The sequence below is a fragment of the Artibeus jamaicensis genome, unplaced genomic scaffold (genome assembly GCF_021234435.1).
Source record: "Artibeus jamaicensis isolate MK-2021 breed Jamaican fruit bat unplaced genomic scaffold, CSHL_Jam_final contig_1803, whole genome shotgun sequence".
NCBI classification, from domain to species: domain Eukaryota; kingdom Metazoa; phylum Chordata; class Mammalia; order Chiroptera; family Phyllostomidae; genus Artibeus; species Artibeus jamaicensis.
In genome coordinates this window covers 5,110,590-5,137,160 of record NW_026521356.1, presented here as the reverse complement: position 1 = coordinate 5,137,160, position 26,571 = coordinate 5,110,590, and the positions used below count along the sequence as shown (strand labels likewise).

At 42.8% G+C, this 26,571-nt stretch overlaps 1 protein-coding gene across 1 annotated transcript; it reads right to left on the bottom strand.

The window, feature by feature from the left end:
* Nucleotides 1–360: 360 nt before the first annotated feature.
* PXT1 (peroxisomal testis enriched protein 1) lies at nt 361–25,121 on the bottom strand. Its single transcript, XM_037146190.2, has 3 exons — nt 24,950–25,121; nt 8,088–8,218; nt 361–778 (listed from the first exon to the last, which is right to left on the bottom strand). Exons 1-3 carry the CDS (start codon nt 25,119–25,121, stop codon nt 674–676), a joined length of 408 nt encoding a protein of 135 aa, XP_037002085.2. The 3' UTR covers nt 361–673.
* Nucleotides 25,122–26,571: the final 1,450 nt, after the last annotated feature.

The window sequence follows — 26,571 nt, the reverse complement described above, 5'->3', positions numbered from 1 at the left end:
GAAGGACAAAGGCGATGCTACACGCGCTGTAAGTCTATGAAATTGTGCACCCACGTGAGCAAGAGGAGGTGGAATCCCTCCTTCACAAAAGAAATATGCATAGGTTTTCATGCTCAGTAAAATAATGGTTTATTTTTAAATAACACTTTTCTCACAAAGAACTCAAACATATGTAGAATGTATAAATTATAACAACGAACTTTCTTAATACCTGCAATACGTCTACGAGCAGGGAGAGAGGGAATATGAGGCAGACAGGAAGGAAGAAGGAGGGGGCGCTGCGGGTCTGGACTGAGCACTGAGAGCGGGGCCAGCAGGTGCCTGGGAGGCGCCCAGGAGAACACACCCATTTCTGTGATCTCTGGTTTGAGGGTGAGGTTTCCCTTGAGCAAGGAAATGTTCGAGATTTCCTCACAAGGAGCAGTGAGACCATCCGCAGCACCTCCTAAGTGCACCTTGGGCTCTACCACCAGGCAACCACTGACACCTCAGAGCCAGTGCTCTGAGCAGACCGATGGACAGGGAGTCCACAGTTCTCTAAGGGACCAGGCAGAAACCAACAGTGGCGGGTAAAAAGAGAGGGAGACGGGGCAGGGTCTTCTTCCCATCTGTGCCGGTGGGATTCGTGTTTCTCAGAGGGTAGGAGGAAAACAGAACTTGGTGTGCGTTCCTTTCACATCAAATGGTGGTTCCAGAGAAAGTGCAGCAACGCGTGAGCGCCTCCGAAGAAAACTAGGACAAAACGAGCCAGTGCATCTCTGCCTTCCCATTGAAGATCCTGTTTGAAAAGAGAGAGACAATATTTTTTTAAAGGCAGTAGATTGATCCAAAGTGGAAATTCAGGACTAATTCAATCGATGCCCCCAAAACAAGCTTCCTGGGCTGCGTTATGAGCTGTCTGAGCTGAAGGGGAGCATCTCGGGCTGTTCAGTCACTCCCGCATCCTCTGCACTGCCTCGGGACGCTTTCCTCCAGATGTGTTTTCCCATCTCAACCGTCGGCAAATGGGGACCCTCTTTTCAGGGCTAATGACCACTTCCTCCCGCCTCCCCAAGGCACTTTCTTAGCCTTGTCAAAGAAGCAAGGAAGTTAGCTTTGGCATTGGAAGAACTGAGGAGACTTCGATGGGTGGAGAGGGGAGTGAACAGGAGCACAGTTGGAGGTGAGAAAGAGCACAGCAGGTTTGTGGAGCCATAAGTAAACCCCACTGTTTATATAGCAGCACCCAGAGAAGGAGCCTGAGGGTCCTTTGCCAAGGGCTCTCCGGGTCCCTGCCCCTCCTCCTACAGTCTGTTCTCAACACGCAGCCTCAGAAGACTTGCAGCGCGGCTCCCTCAGCTCACTGCTCCCCAGTGGCTCAGCCTCACTCAGAAGAAAAGTCCTCATGGTGATCTGAAGGCGCTGCCTGATCTACCGCCAACCTGCCTGTCTGCCCCCATCTTTTACTACCTTCTCCCTTACTCAGCTTTGGCCACGCTGGCCTCCTGGCTGTTCCTCAAACCTGCCTGTCTCCACTGCTTTCCCCAGAAATCCCCGACTCCCTCCCATGCTGTGTCAGGGTTTTTGCTCAGAAGCCACCTTCTCAGCGGACAAAGGCATCCCTTAAACCCCTCTGCTCAAAATTGCAAATCCGCAACCTTCCTCATCCCTTTCCGTGCTTCATTTTTCTCCAAAATATTTATGATTGCCTCATAAATTATATACTTATTTATTCATATATTACTTGTCTCCCTATTAGAATATGAACTTCATGCGATCAGGAGTTTTGTCCCTTTTGTCATGCCAGGGACTCAGTAAACTCTAGCCCAATAAACGAATGAATGATGAATCATTAGCAGCAGGTTCAGGGATTTAGATCTTGTCTTGTCAGTAACTGGGAATCACTAAAGGATTTTTTTTTCCTTTTATAACTGATATCAGTTAGGAACACTGAATGCATTTGCCTCCAGCAAGGCAGACAAGAAAGTGAGCTGGAGTCAGATGCTCGTAAACCGCAGTGTATATCCAGGAGCACATTTAAACTCCAATTTTGTCACTTAGCTGCTGAGTAACCTGGGACAGGTCACCGAATCTCTCTGAACCTCAACCGCTTGTCCTGAAATACCTGTACCACTAATCGATAGAGTTATTGGGAGAATTAAATTAAAGGGAAAGTTCTGTGTTGAGAGTGTTTTCAAAAAGTACCTGGAAGAAATTATTTAGTAAACATTAGTTTCCCTCCCCTCTTTCTAACAAACTAAGAAGTTCCCTATGTGTTGCTGTATTAGTCAGGGTCCCAAAGAAAACAGATGGCACACTCAAATTAGGGAAATTCAGGGAGGTCCGATAAAGGGACTATCTACAAAGAGGGGAGGGGACCACAGGGGTGGCACAATGCCCAGGGAGGGTGACCACACAACTGTTGCCACTCCTAGCCCTACAGAGACAGGAAGGGGGCAGGTTCTGCAACCCAAAAGGAAAGAGTCCTTCCTGCAGAGAAAACTTCCAAAAACACATTTAAGATCCTGAAAGTGATGGGGAGATTATTATAAAACATACTTATATCTAGGAAAATGACATGCCCTGGATTTTTTTTAAAAGATGAGGTCCTTGAATCAAAACCCTATATAACTAAATAGCAAAACAGAAACTATTTTGAGAATCAGGCCTATTTGAAAAAACAGAATCCTTGCTTAAGTGAAGAGAACCAGAAAGGAGATGCGTGGCAGCTCAAGGGCGATTGGTTCAGCAAACAAAACCACGACCCGGTGAGCCTCTTGTGAGGGTGGCTCGAGAGCAAAACTAAAAGTTCCCCTAAATGTATCAAAAGCAGGGAGGGACCTGGAGAATCAGTGTGGCCACTTGCTGAAACAGAGTTCAAAGAGTGACTAAACAATGACTCTGCAGGAAAGACGTGCACCATGCCGGATCTGAAATTCTGTTAGAGCTGCTCGACTTAAGCCTTGAAGCAGCAGAGTAAAGCTTTCAGCATTTTAGAGCCAGACTTAGGAGAAACTTCTAAAATTATTTTTTAAGTATGATGTGGTCTATTTAAAAATGTTCTAAAGGGCAATTCTGTGGAACTGGACAAGATACCTTTAAAAGTCTAGGTCAGCCCTGGCTGGTGTAGCTCAGTGAATTGAGCGTGGGCCTGCGAACCAAAGGATTGTGGCTTGATTCCCAGTCAGGGCACATGCCTGGGTTGCAGGCCAGTTCCCAGAAGGGGACGCATGAGAGGCAACCATATATTGATATTTCTCTCCCTCTCTCCTTCCCTTCCCTTCCCCTCTAAAGATAAATAAATAAAATCTTAAAAATTAAAAAAAAAAGTCTAGGTCAAAGCCAGCTTTATAAAATGCTGCAAGAAGCAGCAGGGCAGGCATGAGGACAGACACGTAGATCGATGCCACAGAACTGAGTCCAGAAGGGAACTCTCACACCTACAGTCCATTGAGCTTTGCCAGGGAAAGAACAGTCTTTTCAATGAATGGTGCTGGGACAACTGGAAACACACATGCAAAGACTGAAGGTGGACTTTTAACTCGTATCACATACAAAAGTTAACTCCAAATAGATCAAAGACCTAACTTCAAGAGCTGAAACAACAGGTCTCTCAGATGGAAACGTAAGTATAAACCTTCATGCCTTTGGGTGAGGTAATGATTTCTCTTGCATATGACACCAAAAGCACTAGAAACAGAAGAAAAAAGAAATTGAACTTCATCAAATGAAAACCTTTTGTGCCTCAAGGAATACCATCTAGAACGTGAAAAGATAACAATGGAAGACAGTATTTGCAAATGATGTTTCCAATAAGGAACTTACATCAGGAATATATAAAGAACTCTTACAACTCAGTAGTAGAAGACTTTTAAATGGGCAAAAGACCCGAATAAACATTCTCCAAAGACATGCACAAATGACCAAGAAGCACATGAAAAGATGCGCATTAGCCGTCCTGGAAGCGCACATCGACACTGCAAGGAGATGCCCCCTGAACTCACTGGGCTGGCTCTGATCAAACAGACGGTGAGTAGCAAGTGTTGACAAGAATGTGGAGAGACTGGAACCTCGCTTGCTGCTGCCGGGGAGGGAGAGCAGGCCGGCCACTTTGGAAACCAGTCTGGGTGTTCCTCCAAAAGTCAAACACAGGGTTCTCACATAACACAGTAAATTCCATGCCCAGGAATGTACCCAAAAGAACTGAAAATGTATTCTAGACAAAAACATGTATACAAACGCTCATAGCAAAGTGTAAACAACCCAAACGTCCATCGACTGATGAATAAATGTGAAATGTACATACGATAGGATGTTATTGAGCAATAAAAAGAAATGAAGTACAGACATGTGCTACAACATAAATGAACTTTGAAAAACATTATGTTGCTCTGACTGGTGTGGCTCAGTTGGCTGGGTGTCATTCCACAGAGTGAAAGGCTGCTAGTTCAATTCCCTATCAGGGCGCATGCCTGGGTTTCAGGTTCTGTCCCCGAACGGGCATGTGTGAGAGGCCATCAATCGATGTTTCTCTCCCTCTCTTCCTCTCTAAAAATAACTTAGAAAAGTAAAACAGTATGCTAAGTGAAAGAAGCCATTTTCAAAAGGCTGCATATTGTGTGATTCCACTTATATGGAATGTCCAGAACAGGCAAACCCACAGGAAGTAGAGACAGGAAGTAGAGACAGGAAGTAGAGACAGGAAGTGGACTGGTGAGGCTGGAGGGGAAAGGCGGGAAGTGAGCAGTGACTGTGATTGGGTTTGGGGTTTCTTTCTGGGGTGATAAAAATGTCATAACGTTGATTGTGCTGATGGTTATACAACTCTGTGAATACACTAAAATCATTAATTGTACACTTTAAACGGGTGAATTGTATGCAAATTTTATTTCTCAATGAAATTATTTTTTTAAAAAAGAAAGAAAAGCTGATACCATTCATCGTGGATTTATTCAGCTGCAGGGATTAATTTAAGGCTTAGAAGTAAATTACGACTTTAGAAGACAAAGGAAAGGAGGCAAGTGATCGAGGACGTTACATGGGGCGGCGGCCTCTCGATCGAGTTGGGTCAGACGGAGAACAGTGTTGTGGTTTGTCCTACTCCGGCCTCTCCTTTTCAGAGAAAAATATTAGCCAGACCCATAGATATTCAGAATTAGCTGATCAAGCAACAGGAAAGTTGAACTCAGAATTTCCTGGGATGAAAAGTGAAAACTTCCCTACAGAAGAAATTAGCCTAGGAGGGAGATGCTAAATATGAGTATGCTGTAAGAAATGATCATAGCAAAGAGATATTCAACTCCAAATATTGAAAGGGCAAAGACAAAAGTATTGATTTTTTGTTGTTGTTTAGCTAACAGTTATTGATCCTCTTCTGTGGGTCAAGCTCTGTTCTGAGTGATTTATGTAGATTGTCTCCTTGAACTTTCGTAACAGCCATGTAAGGAAGGTACTGTTATTACCTCCATGTTACAGATGAGAGCCAGGGTTAAGTAACTTGCTCAAGTTCACACAGTAAATAGTGGGGAGTCAGACTTTGGGTCCAATACTAGGGCCCTAAAAGCAGCACATTGAACCCCTCCCATCACAGCTGAAGATTCAGGGAGCGGCAAGTCCTGTGGAAGTATGTCTTCCACGTAGGTGAAGATTCTGGTGTAGACTCAGATGTGGTTGTTCATTGAGGCCAGAAGGTGTGGCTTTCAGGTGAGGTCTCTGAAAGGGGTCCTGTACAGAAAATTTATCCAGGTAGGAAGGCACACCCACCTCCCTCTGGGGCTCGGGCTCTTGGGGTGCCCCCAGGAGAAAGAGTCAAAGAGTGGACAGTATTGGAGCTGTGTGTGTTTTGGAACCAGCGGACATGGGTTCGGGTCCTAATTTCGAAACCTACCAGCTGTGTGATTTAGGAGAAGTTACTTGACTTCTCCAAGTCATCAGTTTCCTCATTTGAAATGCGAGAACAGTCATAGTCCCAGCTTCACTGTTGGTTGTAAGAATTAAATAAAATAACGCAAGTGAAACCCTTAGCATGGCCCTTAGCAAACAGCAAGCCCTCACTAAGCACTAGCTGTTATTACATAGCTTTTAGTTTATCCTCCAAATAGAGTTGGGCTGGGAGCGAGGTCATTACTGACCTTGTGAGCCCAGGGAGAGAGCAACACTTAATAATCCAAATTCTTATCTCGCGCTTCAGTGTCTCCTCTAACTCCAGTCTGGTCCTTACGACTCAGCTTCACGTCACCTCAGTCTGTGTATCTAATAGGAACTTCAGACTTGCATTTCCCAGACCGAACTCTGTATTTCCCCCAACTCTGTTCTTCGGTTTTCTCCATCTCAGTAAACGGCACTACCATCCATTCAGATGCTCAGGCCAAAACCACTGAGTCAGCGTAGTCTTTTTCTGTCACTCAGCACATCCAGTTCATTAGCCAATCCTGCAGGCTCTACTTTTAAAATTCATCCTGAATCTGATCATTTCCTACCACCTCCACGGCTACACGCTGGTCTCAGCCTTTGGGAGGGTCTCCTGTGTCCCCAGCCCTGCATACAGCCTACTCTCTGCACCACGCCAGTCTCCATCTAAGTGTATGTCAGTCCCTGACACTCTCCTGCTCCAGATGTTTCCTTATATTTAGCATAAAACCTGAACACCTACCACTGCCTCTAAGACCAAGGCCAACTCCCAGAACTTACCTCCCTCCACTCCATCCATTCCGGCCTCCTTGCTGTTCCTTGAGCCTGTCCCTGTAACAAGGGTTTTGTGTTCGCTGTTCCCTCTGCCTAGCACACTTCCCCTCACGTATTTCATGCCGGGCTCCCTCACTTCCAGCGTCCGCTCAAATACCACCTCCCCAAGAGACATCACCTTCTCCGATCGCCCCTCTAAAATCCGTCTCCATCACTCAGTAGCTTCTAATGCTGCTTGAGTCCAGTCTGACCAGATCGTTTATCAGTTCATCTGCTGCGCTATCTGTTCTCCCTCCTTGACTTTGACATCTAGGAGAGTAGCCTCATCGTCTGTCCTGCTCTCTCCTCCAGCACCAATGGCTGGAACTGAGCCTGCCACAGAGCAGTAAGTATTGTTCTAAAGAAATTGGTCTGTGAAAAGTTTGATTTGATTGTGTATTTATTTTGTCTTTGTTTCCTTCTTGCTTTCAGTAGTGTTTTTGGGACCTGCCATTCATGTTTTGTCTCAGGCAATGTTTCACTTGAGGGAAAGGCTGCTTACTGTCCACATTTGGGCCAGAACGTGAAAGAAGACGTGGCACTTCCTGAAGCCAGTGCGGTGGCTGCAGCAGTGATGAGCCAGACGTTGTCGGGGAGAGGCAAGTGAAAGGGCAAGAGGTTGGGCCCTGAGGGGCAGCTACCCGTCCCGGCACCCTGCCCCACGTGATCATTCTCTCTCTGCTGCCGACTACAGCTTGCTCTGAGGAAAACTAAGTTGGCTACAGATTTCATCACCCCTAACGTTTCAAGTAGTAATCGTTATTGTTTCCTGTTTTCCCTTGTTATCTCTTATCATAATCAGGAGAAACTCAGAGATCAGGCCATGGGCTCAGGCTATGCCTAGTTGGTCGGGAGGATTACCACAGTCAAAGGCACAGGTTGTCCTCCTTGGCTGAGCATCCGATTCACCCAGGAAGCTTGTAAAGTGCCTGATGCCCAGGCCACCCTTCATGCCAGTCAAATCAGAACCTCTCAAGGCAGGGCCCAGGCATCTGTAATTCTTAAAAATCCACAGGTAATTCTCATAGGCATCCCAGCTTAAGGGTGTGGAGCGAAGTCTCACACTTTAATGTGTGCACAGACCCTCTGGGGTGTGTGTAAAGAGGTACAAGATTGTGATTCCAGTGTCATGGATAGGGATTCTGCACACCTGATTGGCTGCTAAGTGATTCTGAGGCTCCTAGCCCATGGGCCACAGTCTGAGTGGCAAGCATGAGGTCAAATAGTGTCAGGTTCACAATTTTCAGAGCTAATATTTGGTGATCTGGACATCACTGATCCATGTGTTCTGCTAATTCCTGGGCATCCCAGCCACTTAGCAGCCATTGCTCTGTCTGCTGTTTCCCCTGCCTGCCAGGCCCTTGCTGGACATATAGAGGTCTCACCTCTGGAACCATCCTGTGGTCAATGCTGTCTCCAATGTTTTTCAGCTGCATGGCCAACTTGTGGATTATTTCCTCCTGGTGATGGTTCTGGCTGATGCTGTTTTCCTTGGGCTCAGAGGGAGAGTCATGATCTGGATTATAAAAGAGTTGGAGATACTCCATTAACCGTCTGTGAAGTTACTCACCACTAGTTACTAAAATCTGTCTTAGACAATGAGAGAATAAAAACCCATTATCATAATGGCTATAAAAAAAAGGCCTTGCTTTGGAATAGGTCAATTCTGTTCAATAGAAATATAGTTCAAGGTATGTACTAATTTTTAATATTCTAGCAATATAATTAGATCAAATTAATTAGTAATATATTTTACTTAAGCCAACGTATCCAAAGCATTATTACAACATATTATCAACATAAAATTATAACTTATATGTTTTGCGTTCTTTTTATTATACCTAAGTCTTCAAAATCTAATGTTGGTCTTATGCCACATCTCAATTCAGAAGCTAACTTTTCATTGGAAAACCCTGACCTGTATTTAGTTTTCACAAAGTTTATGTTTTAAGAAGTAGATTCATATTCAAGTTGTCCCAAATGTACTTGAAAGTTCTCCAAGAGCTAAAGTATCTGTTTTTATTTTTATTTTTATAATTTTTTGAATTTTATAGGGGGGCTGGGGGTGCAGGGCTGCCTCAACTACCTAAGTATCTGTTTTTAAAGTTCATTAAAATTCAATAGAACTTGAAGTTCAGCTCTTTCACTGCACTGGCTGCATTTCAGGTGCTCAGAGACCTGCTGCGACCACCGGTCATTGTGTGGGATGGGTCTGGATCTCCACAGCTTTCCGAAGCTGATTTTTCCATTTTTTAAACCTACTATCCTTGAATGAGTTTTTCCAAATGCTATTTGCTTCCAGCAACCAGTGAGTGTTTTTAAGCAACACTATGGCTGAATTGCAGTTTTGGGTGCTTTGGGGGAACTCATAAAAAGTAAAAAGACACGGTTCCTGTCCTTAAGTTGCTCACAGCATGCTGGGCAGGGATGAAACAATGCCCAGGTGCTTTAAAAATTCAGAGAAGGAAATAAATTTGGACTAAAGTAGACACACATATTTAGGGTTTTTTTTTTTTTCTTTGGGGGTTTGGACATGGCTTCATAAGTACAGCAAGTTTTGCTTTGAACCTATTTGGTTCCAATAAAATTTGAGGACTTTGATTTTTCAGGTTTTATGCCAAGAAAACAAGCCCTGTCTTTGAAGAGGCTGGTGGGAAAGAGAGAAGAACTACAATTCAACATGTTACAGTAAAGACAGGGCCTGCACAGAGGCCAGGGAAGACACCCCAGTGAGGACGACAGTGCAGTCCAGTCCGGAAGGATGAAGGATAAATAAGAGTCAGCCTGGGGAGGAAGACCGAGATGGGGGCCAGAGCCAGCTGGGAGGGAGTGGCAAACAGAACTCTGCAGGCAGAAGGATCACGCGAGCAAAGGCATGGGGATGGCAGAGAGGTTTTGTGCACAAGCTCTAAGCGGTGTTGAAAAGCAGGGAGTAATGGGAAAACCAGTGGAGCAGGCGAGAGCAACGTCATGAAGGCACAGCCAGAGGCCTGGACGTTACCCAGCAGAGCAGGAGACCCAATGAAGGGTTTTAGGAAGGAAATGGTATGGTCAGATTTGCTTTCTGGCTATTTCCCTCTGGGATCAGAGTGGAGAATGGTGAGACAGGCAGGAAAACATTTAGAAGCTACTGCAAAGTCCTGAGGCGGGATAAGGAGCTGCCCGACGATAACTAACATGCTTACCACACGCCAGGCCATACATGCATTATTCTATTGACTACTCCCTCACAGTGACCCCCGCGAGGTCATTTTACCTCCATAGTACAGATGAGAGAGCTGTGGTTTAGAGAGTACTTTTCAGTCTCGGCTCCACCTTAGAGTCCTTGGCAGGAGTGGGCGCAGGGGTGCTTTTAAAACTCCCAGTGCACAAGCCTCACCCCATTCCAAGGAAATCATTTTCCTGGGAGTTGGACCAAGCATCAGTACTTTTTTTTTTAAAAGCTCTCCAGGTGGTTCCCATTTGCAGCCAAGTTTAAAGACAGTGGTTTATAAAATGTTTGAGTGGCTTGCCTGGGGATTGAAAGTCAATGAGTATGAGAGGCAGGACTTAAACCCAGGTCTGAAATAAAGCTGTACTAACAGGGGTGGAGTGGTGAGAACAGATTCTATAAATATTTAGGAAGCAGAATGTTCTGGAATTGGGTAATAGATTAGATGAGAAAGCTGAGGGAGAGGGAAACGCCTACTTTTCCAACCCTGCAGCCTGGAAGGGTGATGGCACCATAAGCCTGTGCAGAGAACAGGGGTCAGGGAAGGCCAGGCGTGGCAGGCGTGGAGATGGGTTGAAAGAGAAAAAAACAAAATGTGAGTTCACTCACAAATTTATGGTACCTGTAGGACATCTTAGCGGGCATCTGGGTAATATTTGAAGCTTGGGATGTCAGAATTTAAAGATTGAAAAGTCATTATTCATTTGTTTATTCAATAAAAATGCAGAAAAGTGAGTGAGATATTTCCGTTTGTATAGCTAAAGACAGAACTTCTGGATAAAGGTCACTGTAAACAAGGTAGGCAGGGAACAAACACCCACAAAAATGGCAGAGAGAATAGAAGGATAAAATGGAATCAGGAAAAATGGTGTTTCCTAACCGTCTTTCAAATCTTGTTGAAAGTTTTCTTCTAAAATGTGTAACCTTAGTGGACATTGTTACTTGGTTAACTACGGTATACAGAATATAACCGAGTGTGTGCCGCTGCTGCTGATCCGGAATCCCGCAACACACCCAAGGATCCCTGGATGGAGGATGCCAGTCCTTGTCTGACTTGCTTACACTCTTTTCCAAGAGAACCTGACCTGTTGCCTAAGCAACCCGTTTCTTCCCTACAGGGCCCCGCCCCACCCCCAGGCCACAGCTGAGTGGATCCGAGGTGGACACCTGACCCAAGAACCAATAATCCTTTTGGCTGGCTGGGTACTCAGAACCTACAGTCAATATGAAGCAGGCTCCCTTTCTCTCTGTTCAACGTCAGCTTCCTCTCAGTTCAATGAAGACTCAGGAAACTGAGAGAAGAGTTAACAGTGGGAGTAGGAATGCCACAGAATTATGTTGGGCTCAAAATAAATCAGTCATTTGCAACTGAAAATTATGAAGTCCAGAAGGAAACAGTTAAGAGAGAGGCAGGGGAAGCTGGCTAATAAAGAAGAATGAAGCAGAGTAGACACTCAGAAACCATGACTAAAAAAAAAAAAAAAAAAAAAAAAAAAAAAAAAGGAGGGCGGGGCGGGTGGTTAGCTCGCACAGCAGCCTCGGAGCCTGAACCCTCCAACTTCTTTTGCATATGCGTCCTCACCAGAAACTACAGCTTTCTGGGGTTAACTAGAATAGTTTTCTCTTCCCTGCAATGAGGCAAATAATCATAAATGCTACATTAGCTATTTTTGTCCAGAACTGTCCATCTCAATAAAATTGTGTAGGAGATTGTGTTGACTATAAATCAACTTCAGGAGAGGCTCTGAAAGTGAAATTTAAAAATTAAGTTCCTGCCCCAACTGGTGTGGCTCAGTGGATTGGGCATTGTCCCACAAACTGAAAGGTCGCCAGTTCAATTCCCAGTCAGGGCACATGCCAGGCTTATGGACCAGATCCGAAATTGAGATGTGAGAGGCAACCAACTGATGTTTCTCTCATACACCAATGTTTCTCTTCCTCTCTCCTTTCTTTCCCCTCTCTCTAAAAAAATTAAAAATAAAAACAAAAATAAATAAATAAAGTCCTTTTTTAAAAAATTAAGTTCCTGATGCGAGTGTTTTCTATGTTTGGTTCTGGTCATTAATCCATTCTTAGTAAAAGTTGAATGCAAAATGGATCGAGCTCTCCTGTACTCAACCTATAGATGGAATTGTTTGCTGACTAAGGAGAGCTGGTGTATCTGTCCCACAGACATTTATACAATAAAATACCATATTTTGACATGTACAATGAGCACCCACATTCTTGCACATTATACATGGAATTATTATACCCATGGTATGTGATCATTATTACATCGGCAAGTGAAAATTATGAAGGGGAAGGAAACAGTTAAAAGAGAGGCAGGGAAGCTGGCTGATAGAGAAGATCGGAGCAGATGCTCAGAAACCAAGACTCAAAAAAAAAAAAAGGAGGGTGGGTGGTTAGCCCTCACAGCAGCCTTGGAACCTGAACCCTGCAAGTTCATGTTTGTAATCATTATTACATATCATATATAATGCACATCCTTATTTTTCCCTCAAAAATTTGGGCAAAAAAGTGAGCATTCTGCACAGCAAAATATGGTAGCTATGCCACCATATTGTAAGATGACAGGAAATAAAGCATTAAATCAAAATTCTAAAGTGATAATATTTGAAGTGAGAAGTCTTGCGATAAAAATCATTAAAATGAGTGAAATAAAAAAACAAAACTATTATTTTTCAAGTATTGAATTTTTAATATCTGAAGGAAAAAAGTATCTCGTTTTATGCTGGAAAGTTGTCTGAATGTGTACATATCCATGCAGAGTTCCAAAAATCAAACCGTAGTCTAAGTGGCCCAGTGGGGACCTTGGTCGTCCTTCTACAATCTTGACTGTGCTCCCTAGAAATAAAGGTCTAGGGGCTTCTGGTTCAAGACTGAGCACATTGGCCTCTCCATTTCTCCTAATCCCTCCCAAACACCACCAAATAGAAAACTATGAAAAAGAATAAAACCACAACAATGCAGAGAATGGAAAGCAAGGCCAACAGCAGATGAGAGATCTGTACATGTTTGTGAAAGGCACAAAGGAGATGAGACAAGACAGGAGCAAAGGAGCCAGGCAGAGAACCTACCACTGAGACTAGAAGCCCATAGAAGCCCATAAGACCCCGAGGCTGGAAGAAGGAGAGGCCACTGACTGGACGTCTGATGGGGAATCAAATGTAGCGCTTCCTGGCGCTGACATCGCAGCCCACTACACTCAGCACAGATATCAGTCACTGAATGAATCGATCAATAAAACCCAGACCACTGTTCTCTAATGGAAGACAGCAGATCTTATGGAGGGAGCTAAAGCTTCTTTACAAATGCTGGTGCCTCAGGTTATATGTCTTTGTATTGTGGTATGTGAGGAATCTGGGGCCAGAAAGTTCACTGCCTAACTCATCTCCCCAAGCCTCCCCTCCCCCAACTCAGGCTCGGGTGCACCAGGCGCTCCATTTGAGTCCCTGCTCACCAGGAAGCCCTGGAGAGGCAGTCGGCACAGTGGTGAATTCTAAAGCTACATCACTTCAGTTCAAATGTAAAATTCACTACAAATAGAACTATGTAACCAGGGGCAAGTTATTTAATCTCTCTATGCCTCAGTTGCCAACTGTAAAATGTAAATAGTAATGTATTATTTCATGAATTCAAAAATTTTTAATGCCTCCAAAATCAGAATGTGATTTATAATCTGTGATATATCATAGTTCAATAGCATCATTTACCTTTTTAGTAGTAAACAAAATAATGGTATGTCTTACAGTTGATGAATATTAAACTTAATGAAATACCACAATAACTGCCTTACACAGAGGTTGTTGAGATGATTGAGTTAATATATTTAACCTGAACAGGACAGTGCCCAGAACATGGATAAACAGATTGTAAATGTTGGCCACTGTGCTACCCGGAAAAACAGTCAGTCCTACTCACATAACAGCAGCCGAACACCTCACCAGCTAACCTGCCCGTGTTTCTTTAAAATTACAAAGTATCACCAGGCTATTGGTAAGAACCACAGAATAAGAAATACCAGATAAACAAGTAAAACAGTAATCCTAAAGAAAACAGACATAACTCAGAGAACAGAATGTGTGCAAATTCTAATGTACATATTTAGAGAGATTTAAGGAAATATCACATCCATGAAACAAAAGAGGATGCTCTGTGAAAAATAATAATCCTGGAGCAAATTCTTTCGGATTTAAAATATATATAATTTCCAAAATTAAAAACATAACTGATGTTCTGGAAAACTAAAGTCAAAGAAATCACTCAGAAAAAAACATCAGAAGTTGAAAAATAGGAGAGAAAAGACAATGATGTAGAGTGCCAATATGGGAAGAACACTGTCTGATTAATGGGCAACCCAGAAAGAGAGAAATAGAGGAAACTATCAGAACAAACTGTCTAAGACAGCTTCCCGGAGCTAAAATACACCAAACTTCAGATTAGAGTCCCACAAAAAGAAGGAAGGGAGGGAGGAAGGGGAAAAAGAAAGAAAAGGAAAGGAAAGAAAAGAAAAGAAAAGAAAAGAAAAGAAAAGAAAAGAAAAGAAAAGAAAAGAAAAGAAAAAGCCCCCACCAAATGCTCAGGACAACAAATGGGGAAATAAAAACTTCACCTGTAGAACATACTGAAATTTCAAAATGCCAAGCATAAAGAGATGCTAAAAATCTCCAAAGAGAAACACAGATTTAGTGGACAACTACCTTCCCATCAACAATGGATCCTAGAAGACAGCAAAACAATTAATATCCTCTAAAAATCATTTTCAGAGTAGAATTCTATGCCTAGCTAAACTCTCAATAACATGTGAGATATAAATAAAGTTATTTGCAGACACGCAAGGAGAAATTTTTCTTCCACACTCAATTTCTTAGGAAGTCTCTTGGGGAAGCAGTGCAGTAAGAAAGAGTTTACTACAGAGTATGACTAAACCAAGACAAAAGACAGAAGACAGAAGCAAAAAGTGGATCAAATCACGCGCAGGGAAGTCCCAGAATGGGGATGGCTCCATAGGCCTGCAGAGTAACTAGACTGGAGCAAGACGACGACCACGGATGGGAAGCCCCTGGGCGATAGGGAGATCTGATAGAAGAGACGCTATGGTTGAAAATTTGGGGAAACTACCAAGCATGTGGGGGAGGGGAGAAAAGGCAAAGAGAAAGTCCAGAAAACAGTAAAAGGTCATATAGGAAGTATATGGTCCACGTGTGAAGCAAATGAAAATGTGCTTAAGTTTAAACTGAAGGAATTGTTTTATGGTTTCTTCTAAAATGATATTCCTCTCTGTTAAACTTTGCAGTACTTTTTAAAAATATTTTTTATTTATTTATTTTTTGACAGAGGGGAAGGGAGGGAGAAAGAAAGAGAAAAACATCAATGTGTGGTTGCTTCTCACACACGCCCCCAACTGGGGACCTGGCCTACAAGCAGGCTTGTGTCCTGACTGGGAAACCGAACCAGCAGCCCTTTGGTTCACAGGCCCGCACTCAATTCACTGAGCCACACCAGCCAGGGCTAAACTTTGCAGTACTTCAACTATATGACTAGAGATCATTTTAACCTATTACAACTTAAATTCTTGTATCATCACTGGGAGGTGATTATTCTCAGGGAAAATCATTCTGGTACATATAGCCTTTAAAAATGATTAGAGAGATAGAGACAGACACACAGAGAGAAACATCAATTTGTTGTTCCACTTATTTATGCCTTCATTCCTTGATTCCTTTATGTGCCTTGACTGGGGATTGAACCTACAACTTTGGTGTCTCAGGACAACACTAACAAACTAAGCCACCTGGCCAGGGCCATACAGTCTTTATTTCTGGTAGCCACTGCCTCTAAATGCCAGAGCGTTTCAGGGAGTTTGCGCAATTTTTTATTTTTGGAATACTGATACAACAGATAGACAAAAATGACGATGAGGGTACTACACATTTTGGCCTCTCCACATCCTGGACCATCATCTTCTTCCAGATTGGAAAACACATGCCTTTGTTCTCCAGAGACAAATTAAAAAAGAAAGAAAGAAAGGTAAGGGAAGAGGAGGGGAGGGGGAAAGAAGGAAAAAACTCAAGGCTTCTTCTCAAGGTCATGTGACTTCTTTTAGTTGAGGAAAGTGGCTTCCTTTAGGAGGACTTCAGGGCATTAGCTAGTGCTTTAAATTTAATCAATTTGACTATTTAAATATTTTAAATACAAAATCAGCAGTAGTGGCCTCATCTCAAAGTTGCCTCTCTCATAATCAATCAAACATTTTGCAGTTGAATGTTCAATTCCTAACAACACCTAATCAGAATAACAATTTCAAAGTACTTTGCTTAAACTTAGCAGAACTACTAATCATCTCAGGAAGGCTCCAAATCTTTTAGCAGGGACAAATTGGCCTTTTAAAAAAGATTGCGGGTATCACCCAGGATTGAAGTATAACAAAAGAGAATATAGTAAAGATAAAAGAAAGTTTGCAGACTTCCAGCCAAGATGGAGGCATAGGTGGAAATACTGTGCCTCCTTGCACAACCAATTTTACGGACAACAAAGATTTAGAAACAAAAAGATAACCAAAATAGACAGAAAGCTGAACTGTACTGAAGTCTGACAACAACGAACCATTCATCCAGATCAGTAAGAGGGTCGAAGTTGGCGGCTGGCAGAGAGGGGTGGCGGCAGGAAAAAGCGGCTGAACCAACCCAGGCACACAGGCGGTGGTTGGAGGATCCCAGGAGTGGGGTGGCAGTGGGCGGACCCAGTGAGGGCGCAAGGGGGCTGGCTGACCGCGGTCACACATTCGCGCGCAGATAAACCAGGAAGGAGCCAACAGTGAGACAGACCATGCAAACCAGGGCCCTAACAACGGGTATTAAAGCCTAAAATCACCAATTGGAAAAACTTTTGGGGGTCAAGGTACCGGGGGAGGCTCCCAGGCTCACAGAGAGTTCATTGGAGAGACTCACAGGGTCCTAGAAAGTACATAAGCCCACCCACCCGGAAACCAGCACCAGAAGGGCCCAATTTGCTTGCAGGAAGTGGCAGAGGGAATCAAAATCTGAAAGAGAGAAGAAAAAACGCCATAGCTCCCTCTCTGACCCCGCCCCCCACATACGGCATCGCAACCCAGCAACCTGGGTCGCCCCGCCCTGGTGAACACGTAAGGCTCCGCCCCTCATATGTAACAGGCACAAACAGACCAAAACATTATAGCTCAAGCAGAAGAACAGCTCAAAGCCCCAGAGCCAATATTTCTAAGAGACCAAGAGATAGCCAATCTATCGGATGCACAGTTCGAAACACTGGTGATCAGGATGCTCACAGAACTGGTTAATTTTAGTCACAAATTAGATGAAAAAATGAAGGCTACACTAAGTGAAATGAAGCAAAATGCATAGGGAACCAATAGTGATGGAAACAAAACAGACTGAAATCAATTGAGTGGACCAGAAGTAAGAAAGAAATGACCAAACAGAAAAGAATGAAGAAACAAGAATTTTAAAAAAAAGAGAAGAGGCTGAGGAACCTCTAGGACATCTTGAAACATTCCAACATCCAAATTATAGGAATACCAGAGGGGGAAGAGGAACAGCAAGTGGAAAAGTTATTTGAACAAATAATGAAGGAGAACTTCCCCAATCTGGCAAAGGAAATAGATTTCCAGGAAGTCCAGGGAGCTCAGAGAGTCCCAAAGAAGTTGGAGCCAAGAAGGAACACACCAAGGCACATCATAATTATATTAGCCAAGATTAAAATGAAGGAGAGAATCCTAGAAGCAGCAAGAGATAAGGGGACAGTCACCTACAAAGGAGTTCCCATCAGACTGTCAGCTTATTTCTCAAAAGAAACTTTACAGGCAAGAAGGGGCTGGAAAGAAGTATTCCAAGTCATGAAATCCAAAGACCTACATCCAAGATTGCTCTAACCAGCCAAGATTTCATTTAGAATAGAAGGGCAGATAAAGCAATTCTCAGATAAGGTCAAGTTAAAGGAGTTCATCATCACCAAGCTCTTATTATATGAAACGTTAAACGGACTTATCTAAGGAAAAGAAGATAAAAAATAGGAATAGTGAAAGGACAGCAAACTCACAGTTATTAACAACCACATGTAAAACAAAAGCAAACTAAGTGGACAGCTAGATCAGGAGCAGAACCATAGAAATGGAGATCACAAGGAGGGTTAGCAATAGGGGAGTGGGAGGAGGAGAAGTGGGGAGAAGATACAGAAAATAAGTAGCATGGACGGTAGGTAGAAAATAGATGGGGGCAAGAATAGTATGGGAAATGTAGAAGCTAAAGAACTTGTGACACACGGACATGAACTAAAGGGGGGAATGGTGGGGAAGAGGTGTGCAGGGTGGAGGGGAATGAAGGGGGGAATGAGACAACTGTAATGGAATAATCAATAAGATATACTTAAAAAAAAGAAGGTTTTCAGGACAATGAAGTGTGAATTTGAGCTGCCAGACTAGATTTGGCATTGGTAAGTACAGACTCCTCTTCCAAGAGGTACCCTGATGGAGGAATGAGAGAGAAAGGCAGTAAGGAGCAAGAAAAGGAGGTATGTTGAAGGAATTTTCTAAGTTGAGAGTTTTGAGCAGGTGTGTAGGTTGAGGAGCAAAATTAGGAGTAATAGAAAGTAGACAACAGTGTAGGTCAAATTGTTGGGGCAAAGTCTCAGAGGTTTAGGAGGAACAAAAAAGAAAACAGGTAGAAGGATGAGCTTTGACAGGAAGGCCATCTCCCCTTCCCTTGAGATGGAACAGAAGGAGATAAGTTGTGATGCTCACATAAGGAAGTCTGCAGCAAAGGGAAAGAGATTCAGGTGTTTGCCTGTGATGACATCAACTTCGTACATGGGGCAGAAAATGAGGCCATCTGCTGAGACAGAGAGGAATGATGAAGTGGCTGAAATTAGTCACTAACAAAAATGCAAAAAAAAGGAAGCTGATGAGAGTTGTATAATAGGAGCTGATGACAACTATCAACCCCTTTAAAAAAAAAGAGCCCTGGCTGGTGTGACTCAATGGACTGAGTGCTGACCTGCGAACCAAAAGGTCCCTAGTACAACTCCCAGTCAGGGCACACGCCTGGGTTTTGGGCCAGGTCCCCAGTAGGGGGTGCATGAGAGGCAACCACACATTGATGATTCTCTCCCTCTCTCCTTCCCTTCCCCTCTGTCTAAAAGTAAAAATAAATAAAATCTTTAAAAAGAGGGAGATAAAAATGTATTTGACCTTGATGTGCCTTCACTTTCCAGCTGGTAAGGGTCCTAAACCTGTACCTACAGAAAAGAAAAATGTATCCTATCCTCCCACACAGGAGGTTCAAGGCTCGGCTCAGCTACTTTCTGATTCTCTGTTCTTAGGCAGGTTACTTAGCTTCTTTATGTCTTCGTTTCCTCATCCGTTAAAAGGGAATTTAATATTATAATGCATATTAAACAATGATGTTCACAAAGTACCTAGTATACAAAAAGCCCTACATTATATGTCTTAGCTACTACTACTGGACTTGGTGTTAGATAGTATTTACATGGATACAATAATGTAAACCAGGGTTATTGGTTTTCAACTTCAGAATCAACTGATGGACAAAGTATGGAAGTGTTGGTTGTGGCTGGAGGTAAAAATGTAAATATTGCCCTGGCCAGGTAGCTCAGTTGGTTAGAGCATCATCCCTACGCACACGGGTTGCAGGTTCAATCCTCCCTCAGGGCACATACAAGAATCAGCCAATGAAGACATAAATAGGTGGAATAATAAATCCATGTTTCTCTTTCTCTACCTCTCTCTCTCCAAAAATCAATTTAAAAAAAGAAAGGAATGTATCCCTGGCCAGTGTGGCTCGGTTGGTTGGCCATTGTCCCGCATACTGAAGGGTTGTGGGTTCAATTCCCAGTCAGGGCACATGCTTGGGTTGTGGGTTCTGTCCCTGATTGGCAATCAATAGATGTTTCTCTATCTGTCTCTCCCTTTCTTTCTCTCTAAAATCAATAAGTATGTCCTTGGGTGAGGATAAATAAATAAGTAATTTTAAAAAATTTTTCAGAGAGAGAAAAAGAGGAGAAAGAGAGGGAAAGAAACATCAATGTGTGGTTGCCTCTTGTGCACCCCCTACTGGGGACCTGGCCCACAGCCCAGGCATGTGCCCTGACTGGGAATTGAACCCGCAACCCTTTGCTCCATGCTGAATCCACTGAGCTACACCAGCCAGGGCTTAAATAAATAATTTTTTAAAGTGTACATATTAACAACTTTGGCCACAGAAAAATAAAAAAATATACAAGTCAAATAGGATGTGGAAGGCTGAGTGAGAAGAAAGCAGGGAAGTTAGTATCTTTATCTGATAAAATGCTGAGTCATCTGATATTGCTGAAAATATATAAAAGAAGAAATAGACATTTAAATTATTTGTTTTAAGTAAAACAGAAGTACTAAAACAATAATTTAACTATCAGTCATGAAAAGAGATGGGTGCTATGGACTAAACCTCACCTGTCATGTCAAGGAACCAATGGGCGGCATAAATAAATGAAGACAGAGGAAAATAAAACAGTTGTTCCCAACTCTGTCTGTATGTGACTATCAGTTTAGAGACCCCCAAAAAAATGAAAATAAAATATTTTTCAATTTTATTTTTCAAATAAAACAAATAAAGTATATTTGTTTTATTTGGAAATAAAACAAAAAATAGGTTTTATGTGTGCGTTTAAGTTCTTTAGGGTGCTTCTAGCATGCAGACAGCATTGAGAATCACCGATCCAGGAAACTGGAAAACATCGCCAATTAAAGAGTTGCCCTTCTGGGAATGGGGCTGCAGGATGGGGGAGAGGTGAAAGGGAGAGGCTGAATCCTAACTTCGTATTTATTCATTCGTTCATTCAACAACTATTTGTTGAAGGCCTTCTGTGTGTCAGGCACTGCTTTAGTCCTTTTCACCACAAGCTCTCCAGTACTGGATGTCTTTCCATAAACATGTAAGTTGTTTTGATAAACTTTTTAAAAAAGATTTTATTTACTTATTTTTAGAGAGGGGAGGGTAGGAAAAAAGAAACTAAGAGAAACATCAATGTGTGGCTGCCTCTCACATGGACCCACTGAGGACTGGAAACCCAGGCATTCGCCCTAGATGGGATCGAACTGGCAACCCCCTGGTTCGCCAGCCACACCAGCCAGGGCTAATTAAATTTTTTAATGCAACAAAAAAGCATCAGCATGACCTGAATCCACACTTTTAAATACATTGGACAACTAGCAGGAACCATTACAGCCCGAGTGGAAAGGGCAGCCACTTGTGCAGGGCGATACACTTGGGAAGACAACCTTTCACAACTGGGCAGCCAGGCGGCAGGCTGCCTGGGAGAAGACAGTGGGAAGGGTATCTAAGGGAAACCATTCCCCAGCACCCCTCTCCTACCACACGATGCCGCTGAGCCAGGGCTGCCAGCTGAGTCTCAAAGTTAAGAGCTCTGAGGAGAACGGCCCCAGGGCTCCAGGACCCCACAACACAGTAGAGTAGGAGGGGGAGGATAGAGTGGGGCAGGAAGGGACAAGGTCTCAATGCGTTCATTCAGCGCAGCCAAGGGTAAGCACCTACACAGGCTGCTTAACCAGTAAGTGAAATATATGACCCCTTGATCAAAATTGCAGCCTTGCTTCAGGCCATTTTGAAATAACATCAATGATTAGTTCAAACTCCGGCAAGGATTATTTGACAATAACCTAATAAAAAGGCACGTGTGAGGGCACCTGTGAGGGCTGGGAGCTCACTCAGGAGAGAAGGTGCCAGAGAGAAGAAAAGGGAACCAAGTGGGGAGACCCTCCAAACAAACGTCACTTACTTCAAAAAGAGTTTAGGGCCACCCCTGCCTGTGCCAATCAACTGCATAATGAGATGCAAAGCTCTTTCACTAATTAACTCATTGTCTCCTGGGAAATATAAAGTCTAGTACATCATCTGCCATTAGGAAGACAGATTACAAGAGGTGCAGAAAAGGAAAGAACTCGACTGAGTATGCTGAAAACAAGAGGTGTGTTTTGCATTCTGGAACTCAACATAATAACTATTTATTATGCTTGACCAACTAAACGATGAAACATTTGAGGTCATGTATCTATTTCATAACTCTGGGCCTTCGCTCAGTGCCCTGCACAGAGAAGGTGCTCAACAGATGTTGTTGATTGTGATTGTAAAGATGCAGTTGCAGGAGAGGGTGGAGAGAATGAAACAGAAAAGAGAGGGTTAGGTGAACCGTTGGCTAGCCTCTAAGTTTAAGGACAGCTCTACCTTTTAGTTTGTTTCGAAAACAGCTCTCCTTTATTTAAAGTTGTAAAATAGCAACAATAAGGCACATCCACATATTTTGAACTCTTGGTATAGAACCTTATCAAGAGCCTGGAGATACTCTCACAATTGGAGGTGAGAATATAAATTCATACAATATCTCTAGAGGGCAACCTATCTATTTACCAAATTTTACAAATCAAGGTTATTTGTTGTAGCGTTGGTTTCAATATTATGTGATGGGAAACAACCCAAATATACATCAATAGGAAACTATTTAAATAAAATGATGGTGTACCCACACAATGAAATACTATGCCACTGTAAGTAAGAATAAGGAAGCTGTTTCCTGGAGGAGGACAGGGAGAGTTGGTAAGCCTTAAAAGAAAAAAAAGAAAAAAAAAGGAAAAATAAACATCCAGGCACTCTCAAGGGAAGAAAGCAGCTAAATCACTAGACTCTCTTCGGACCACTACAATACTGTATTACATTTATGCTTGTTATACACAGACACACCTAAAAATATATTGAAATACATAGATTTTTTTGGAACTTCTTCCCTTTCCTATCAATAGTTATTACATTTTTAGAAGCGGGCAAGGCCATTTTGTTTTTACACATTTTTGTTTTCCCAAGAGTTTCTAATTTCCCTTAAATGACAATTCGGATGGTTTCTCTGGACTTTCCAAGATTCTACCCACCCCCTCAACTTTTCTAAGAAAAATTGGCTTTAGTTCCCTATACAAAAATTCTGTTTTATTTTTCCCCCAGAGTTGTTCCTACATGTAAACTTCCCCAAAGTAATAGATGAATTTTGGCCAAGCCACTTCCCGCTTGTTGGCTAGTGATTCCACTCTGCCAGGTCCCACTGGGAGGTGGGATAACGGGCCTTCTCCATAATCAGTTTCCCAGAGTTTAATGGTCAGTACTTGAACTTGTTTTTAATTAAGGTGTTGTTTTGGTTTATTTTAGAGAGAGAGGGAAAGGGAGGGAGAAAGGGAAACATCAATGTGTAGTTGCCACTCAGGGGCCCCCTGTTGGGGACCTGGCCCACAACCCAGGTATGTACCGTGACACGTGCCCTGACTGGGAATCGAACTGGGACCCTTTGGTTCTCAGGTCTGCACTTAATCCACTAAACCACTCCCCTCCCGCTGCTTTCGTCGTCACGTTGCGCAGCCCTGAGTCAGTTCCGTTCCAGGAAAACGCGCGCTCCAGAGCGAGCGGGGTGGAAGAGGTCACATGGACCTGCTGTGGCCAATGGGGAGGAAGTACATGCGGAGGTCGTCTCCCGCCAGCAGCGGCGGGCGTTTCTGCTTCCATTCACCCCTGGGAGTGGGAGGCAGGAAAACTCGGTACCGGGAATGCACTGCAGGGCGCCTCCGATTAACCTAGCTTCAGCGTTCTCCACGCCAGAATAACAACTCCGTGTCCTTCTCGTACCCCCTCTTTCAGTCTGCACAGCCCACATTTCTTCAACGTTGTCATAAAACGTAAGGGAGAATCGCGCTGCTGCCTTCTGGGCCAGAGAGTATGCAAAGAAGGGGGGGGGGCTGGTGTGTGCTCCCACCTCTAAACTGGGGAGCTGCCGTTGTCTGCACACCGGTGGCCCCCCACGCTAAAATACCCGTCACAAATAAGATTTTGCATATGGCGTAAAACGAGAGTTCTAGGCACGAAAACAAACGTATACATTAGGTTGTAGGCTATTAACTGCATAGACCACAGGTAGTGGCATTATTACTTCACCATTTCTCCTTCTGAGGTGAAATTGGAAAAGCACTTTGGGTAATCGTGGCAACCGCCCACAGAGCACCTGTGGACATCAGCTTCACAGAGGATCACGCGGTACAGGGAGTGTGAAAATATACTGGAAAAGGTTTGCAGTAAAATATAAGTTCTAGAATAGTAATGGTTCAACAGCCTTGTAAATATACTAAAAACTACTGCACTGTGCGCTTTAAAAGGTTGAATTTTATTGTGTGTGTATAGTGTACATCTCAATTTTATAGTGTATAGTGTATACTGTACATCTCAATTAAAAATATATTATTCACAGGTGACAGAATCTCAGGCTCTGAGAATTTTTGGCGCCTGCACAGGTGAAAATTCAATATTTTAGTCAATTGAGTTCTTTCTGAAAAATGGATGCCATCTTTGGTATGGTGACCAGACACAATGCTTGAAATTTCCTCTTTCTCAGTGGCATGTGATTCTTTTAGAGTTGGAGAAGAGTTTAAGATTAGTTTTAATAATACCTTTTATATGTCTTGCATATTTTAATCTATAAGTCTAAAAACCCATAATGCTCTTCAAAACCTAAGACTAATTTTTCAATAGTCTGAGACATTTAGAAATCATACATTTTTGCAAAACAAAACTTCAAGTTTATCTTTCCTTCAATTGTTTTCTGTACTGGCAAAATCAAGAAGGAATCTAAAATGAATTTTTCCTACCTTAAGAATGCAGACATCGTCAGGTCAAATTTAAAGACAAATTTTTCTTAAATTTGACCTATTTAAGTTGCTTTGAGATCATCTTAATTTGTTGTCTTGTCAATCATTCGGGGCTAATAAAAACTAAGAAATTTAATACCATGAAGCAAAAAACAAAGTCAGTTTTAGATTTTTAGCATATGGAACTCTGATGAATAGATTTACCACTAACCTCTTACAGTTCAATGCCCAAGTTTGTGACCTTGATACCAAGAAAAATACATGCTAAGTAGAACATTTCTCTTCGTTCCATACAAATATCTTACCTGGGTTCCTTGACATGGCTGCAACTGGCTGGTTGCCGGCAAGTCTGGTCATGTACGCCTTCTGAAAACTATATTTCACCCACAGTGATTTGCAACAATTTGTTACTTTGGAAGAGGGATTCAGGAGTTCTTTAGGTTCACAAACAATAGTATTACTTTTTATCTTCTTCATGTTTTTTCCCTGTTGAAAAATATATTTTCAGAAGATTTCCCTCATATCTCAGTATTATTGGGTGTGTTAGCAATGCTCTAACAATGCAAGCAGCCTTTCTCCCATACATAAAAGGGTTGTGGATTTGGGTGGAAGATGGAACAGGGTGATCTCTAAGGCTTTGTTCAACTTACGAAAACATCTATGTTGTTTAGATCTTAGATCTGCTACACCACCCCACATCCTCATCACCCAGCAGCTTTCCTTCATCTCTTCAATAGCCACATTCCCCAAATGGAACTGTCAAAATAGTACATGTAAGAAAAGAGACAAACTAGTGTAGCCAAAAGAAGCATAGATCAAAAACCTAGAGAGGTGGTGAGGGTTAGAGATGGAATACATTCCTTGTCCTACACCTGTGCGTGTTCCCTCTCCAGAATGATACTTGTCTTCTCTCTTCAGTCCTCCACGTACACACCGTCCATCTCTACAATCTCCACAGATGCTAATGAAGGCTATTCTCCACGCCCACACCCTTTTTTCCTAATATTATAGTACCAATCCCATAAATTGAAGAATTAAACTAAGACTTTCATTGTCTATCAAGTGTACTTAATTCTCTTGACTTAAAGGTTTGTCAAGAGTTTGATTTTCTATTTTACCTGCTAAATCTAAGCAGTTACTGGAGAGAAAAGGAATGAATAAGACAAGTGTGACCATAAAGAACAAGTAAAGAAGGTAACAGGGGAGGCCTTCAGGAGCCTTAGATCAGTGTATGCAATAAAAATATATGAACCGTGCCCTGGCCAGGTTGCTCAGTGGGTTGGAGCATCATCCTGGACACTAAAAATTTGTGTGTTCAGTTCTCCGTCAGAGTATATACATCTAGGTATTGGGTTCCGACCCTGGTCTGGGTGCGTGTGGGAGGCAACAAATCAATGTTTCTCTCTCACATTGATGTGTTTCTCTCCCTCTTTCTCAAATCAATAAAAACATATCCCTGGGTGAGGATTTACACACACACACACACACACAGAAATATATATCCCTGGCCACTTAGCTCAGTTGTTAGAGTGGGTTCAATCTTCTGGTCATGGCACATATAAAAATCAACCAATAATGTATTAGGCCCTGGCTGGTATAGCTCAGTGAATTGAGCGTGGGCCTGCAAACCAAAGGGCTGCCAGTTCAATTCCCAGTCAGGGCACATGCCTAGGTTGCAGGTGAGGTCCCCAGTTGGAGGCACGTGAGGGGCAACCAACCTCACATTGATGTTTCATTCCCTCTCTTTCTCCTTCCCTTCCCCTCTCTCTAAAAATTAATAAAATCTTTAAAAAAACAGAAGGAAAAAATTTTTTAAATGAACCAATAATGTATCAATATGTGGAACATCAAAACAATGTTTCTCTCTGTTTCTCCCCTTCCTCCTTCTCTTTAAAATCAATAAAAAATAAAAATATATGAATCATGT

What these genes read in the sequence shown, in the direction of transcription:
- PXT1 (XM_037146190.2), bottom strand. Translation starts at nt 25,121, where the DNA reads ATGAAGAAGATAAAAAGTAATACTATTGTTTGTGAACCTAAAGAACTC. An exon ending in AGCCATGTCAAGGAACCCAG is followed by an intron (nt 8,219 to 24,949) that starts GTAAGATATTTG and finishes TTTATAATCCAG; the next exon opens with ATCATGACTCTCCCTCTGAG. An exon ending in ACCACAGGATGGTTCCAGAG is followed by an intron (nt 779 to 8,087) that starts GTGAGACCTCTA and finishes CTTTTCAAACAG; the next exon opens with GATCTTCAATGGGAAGGCAG.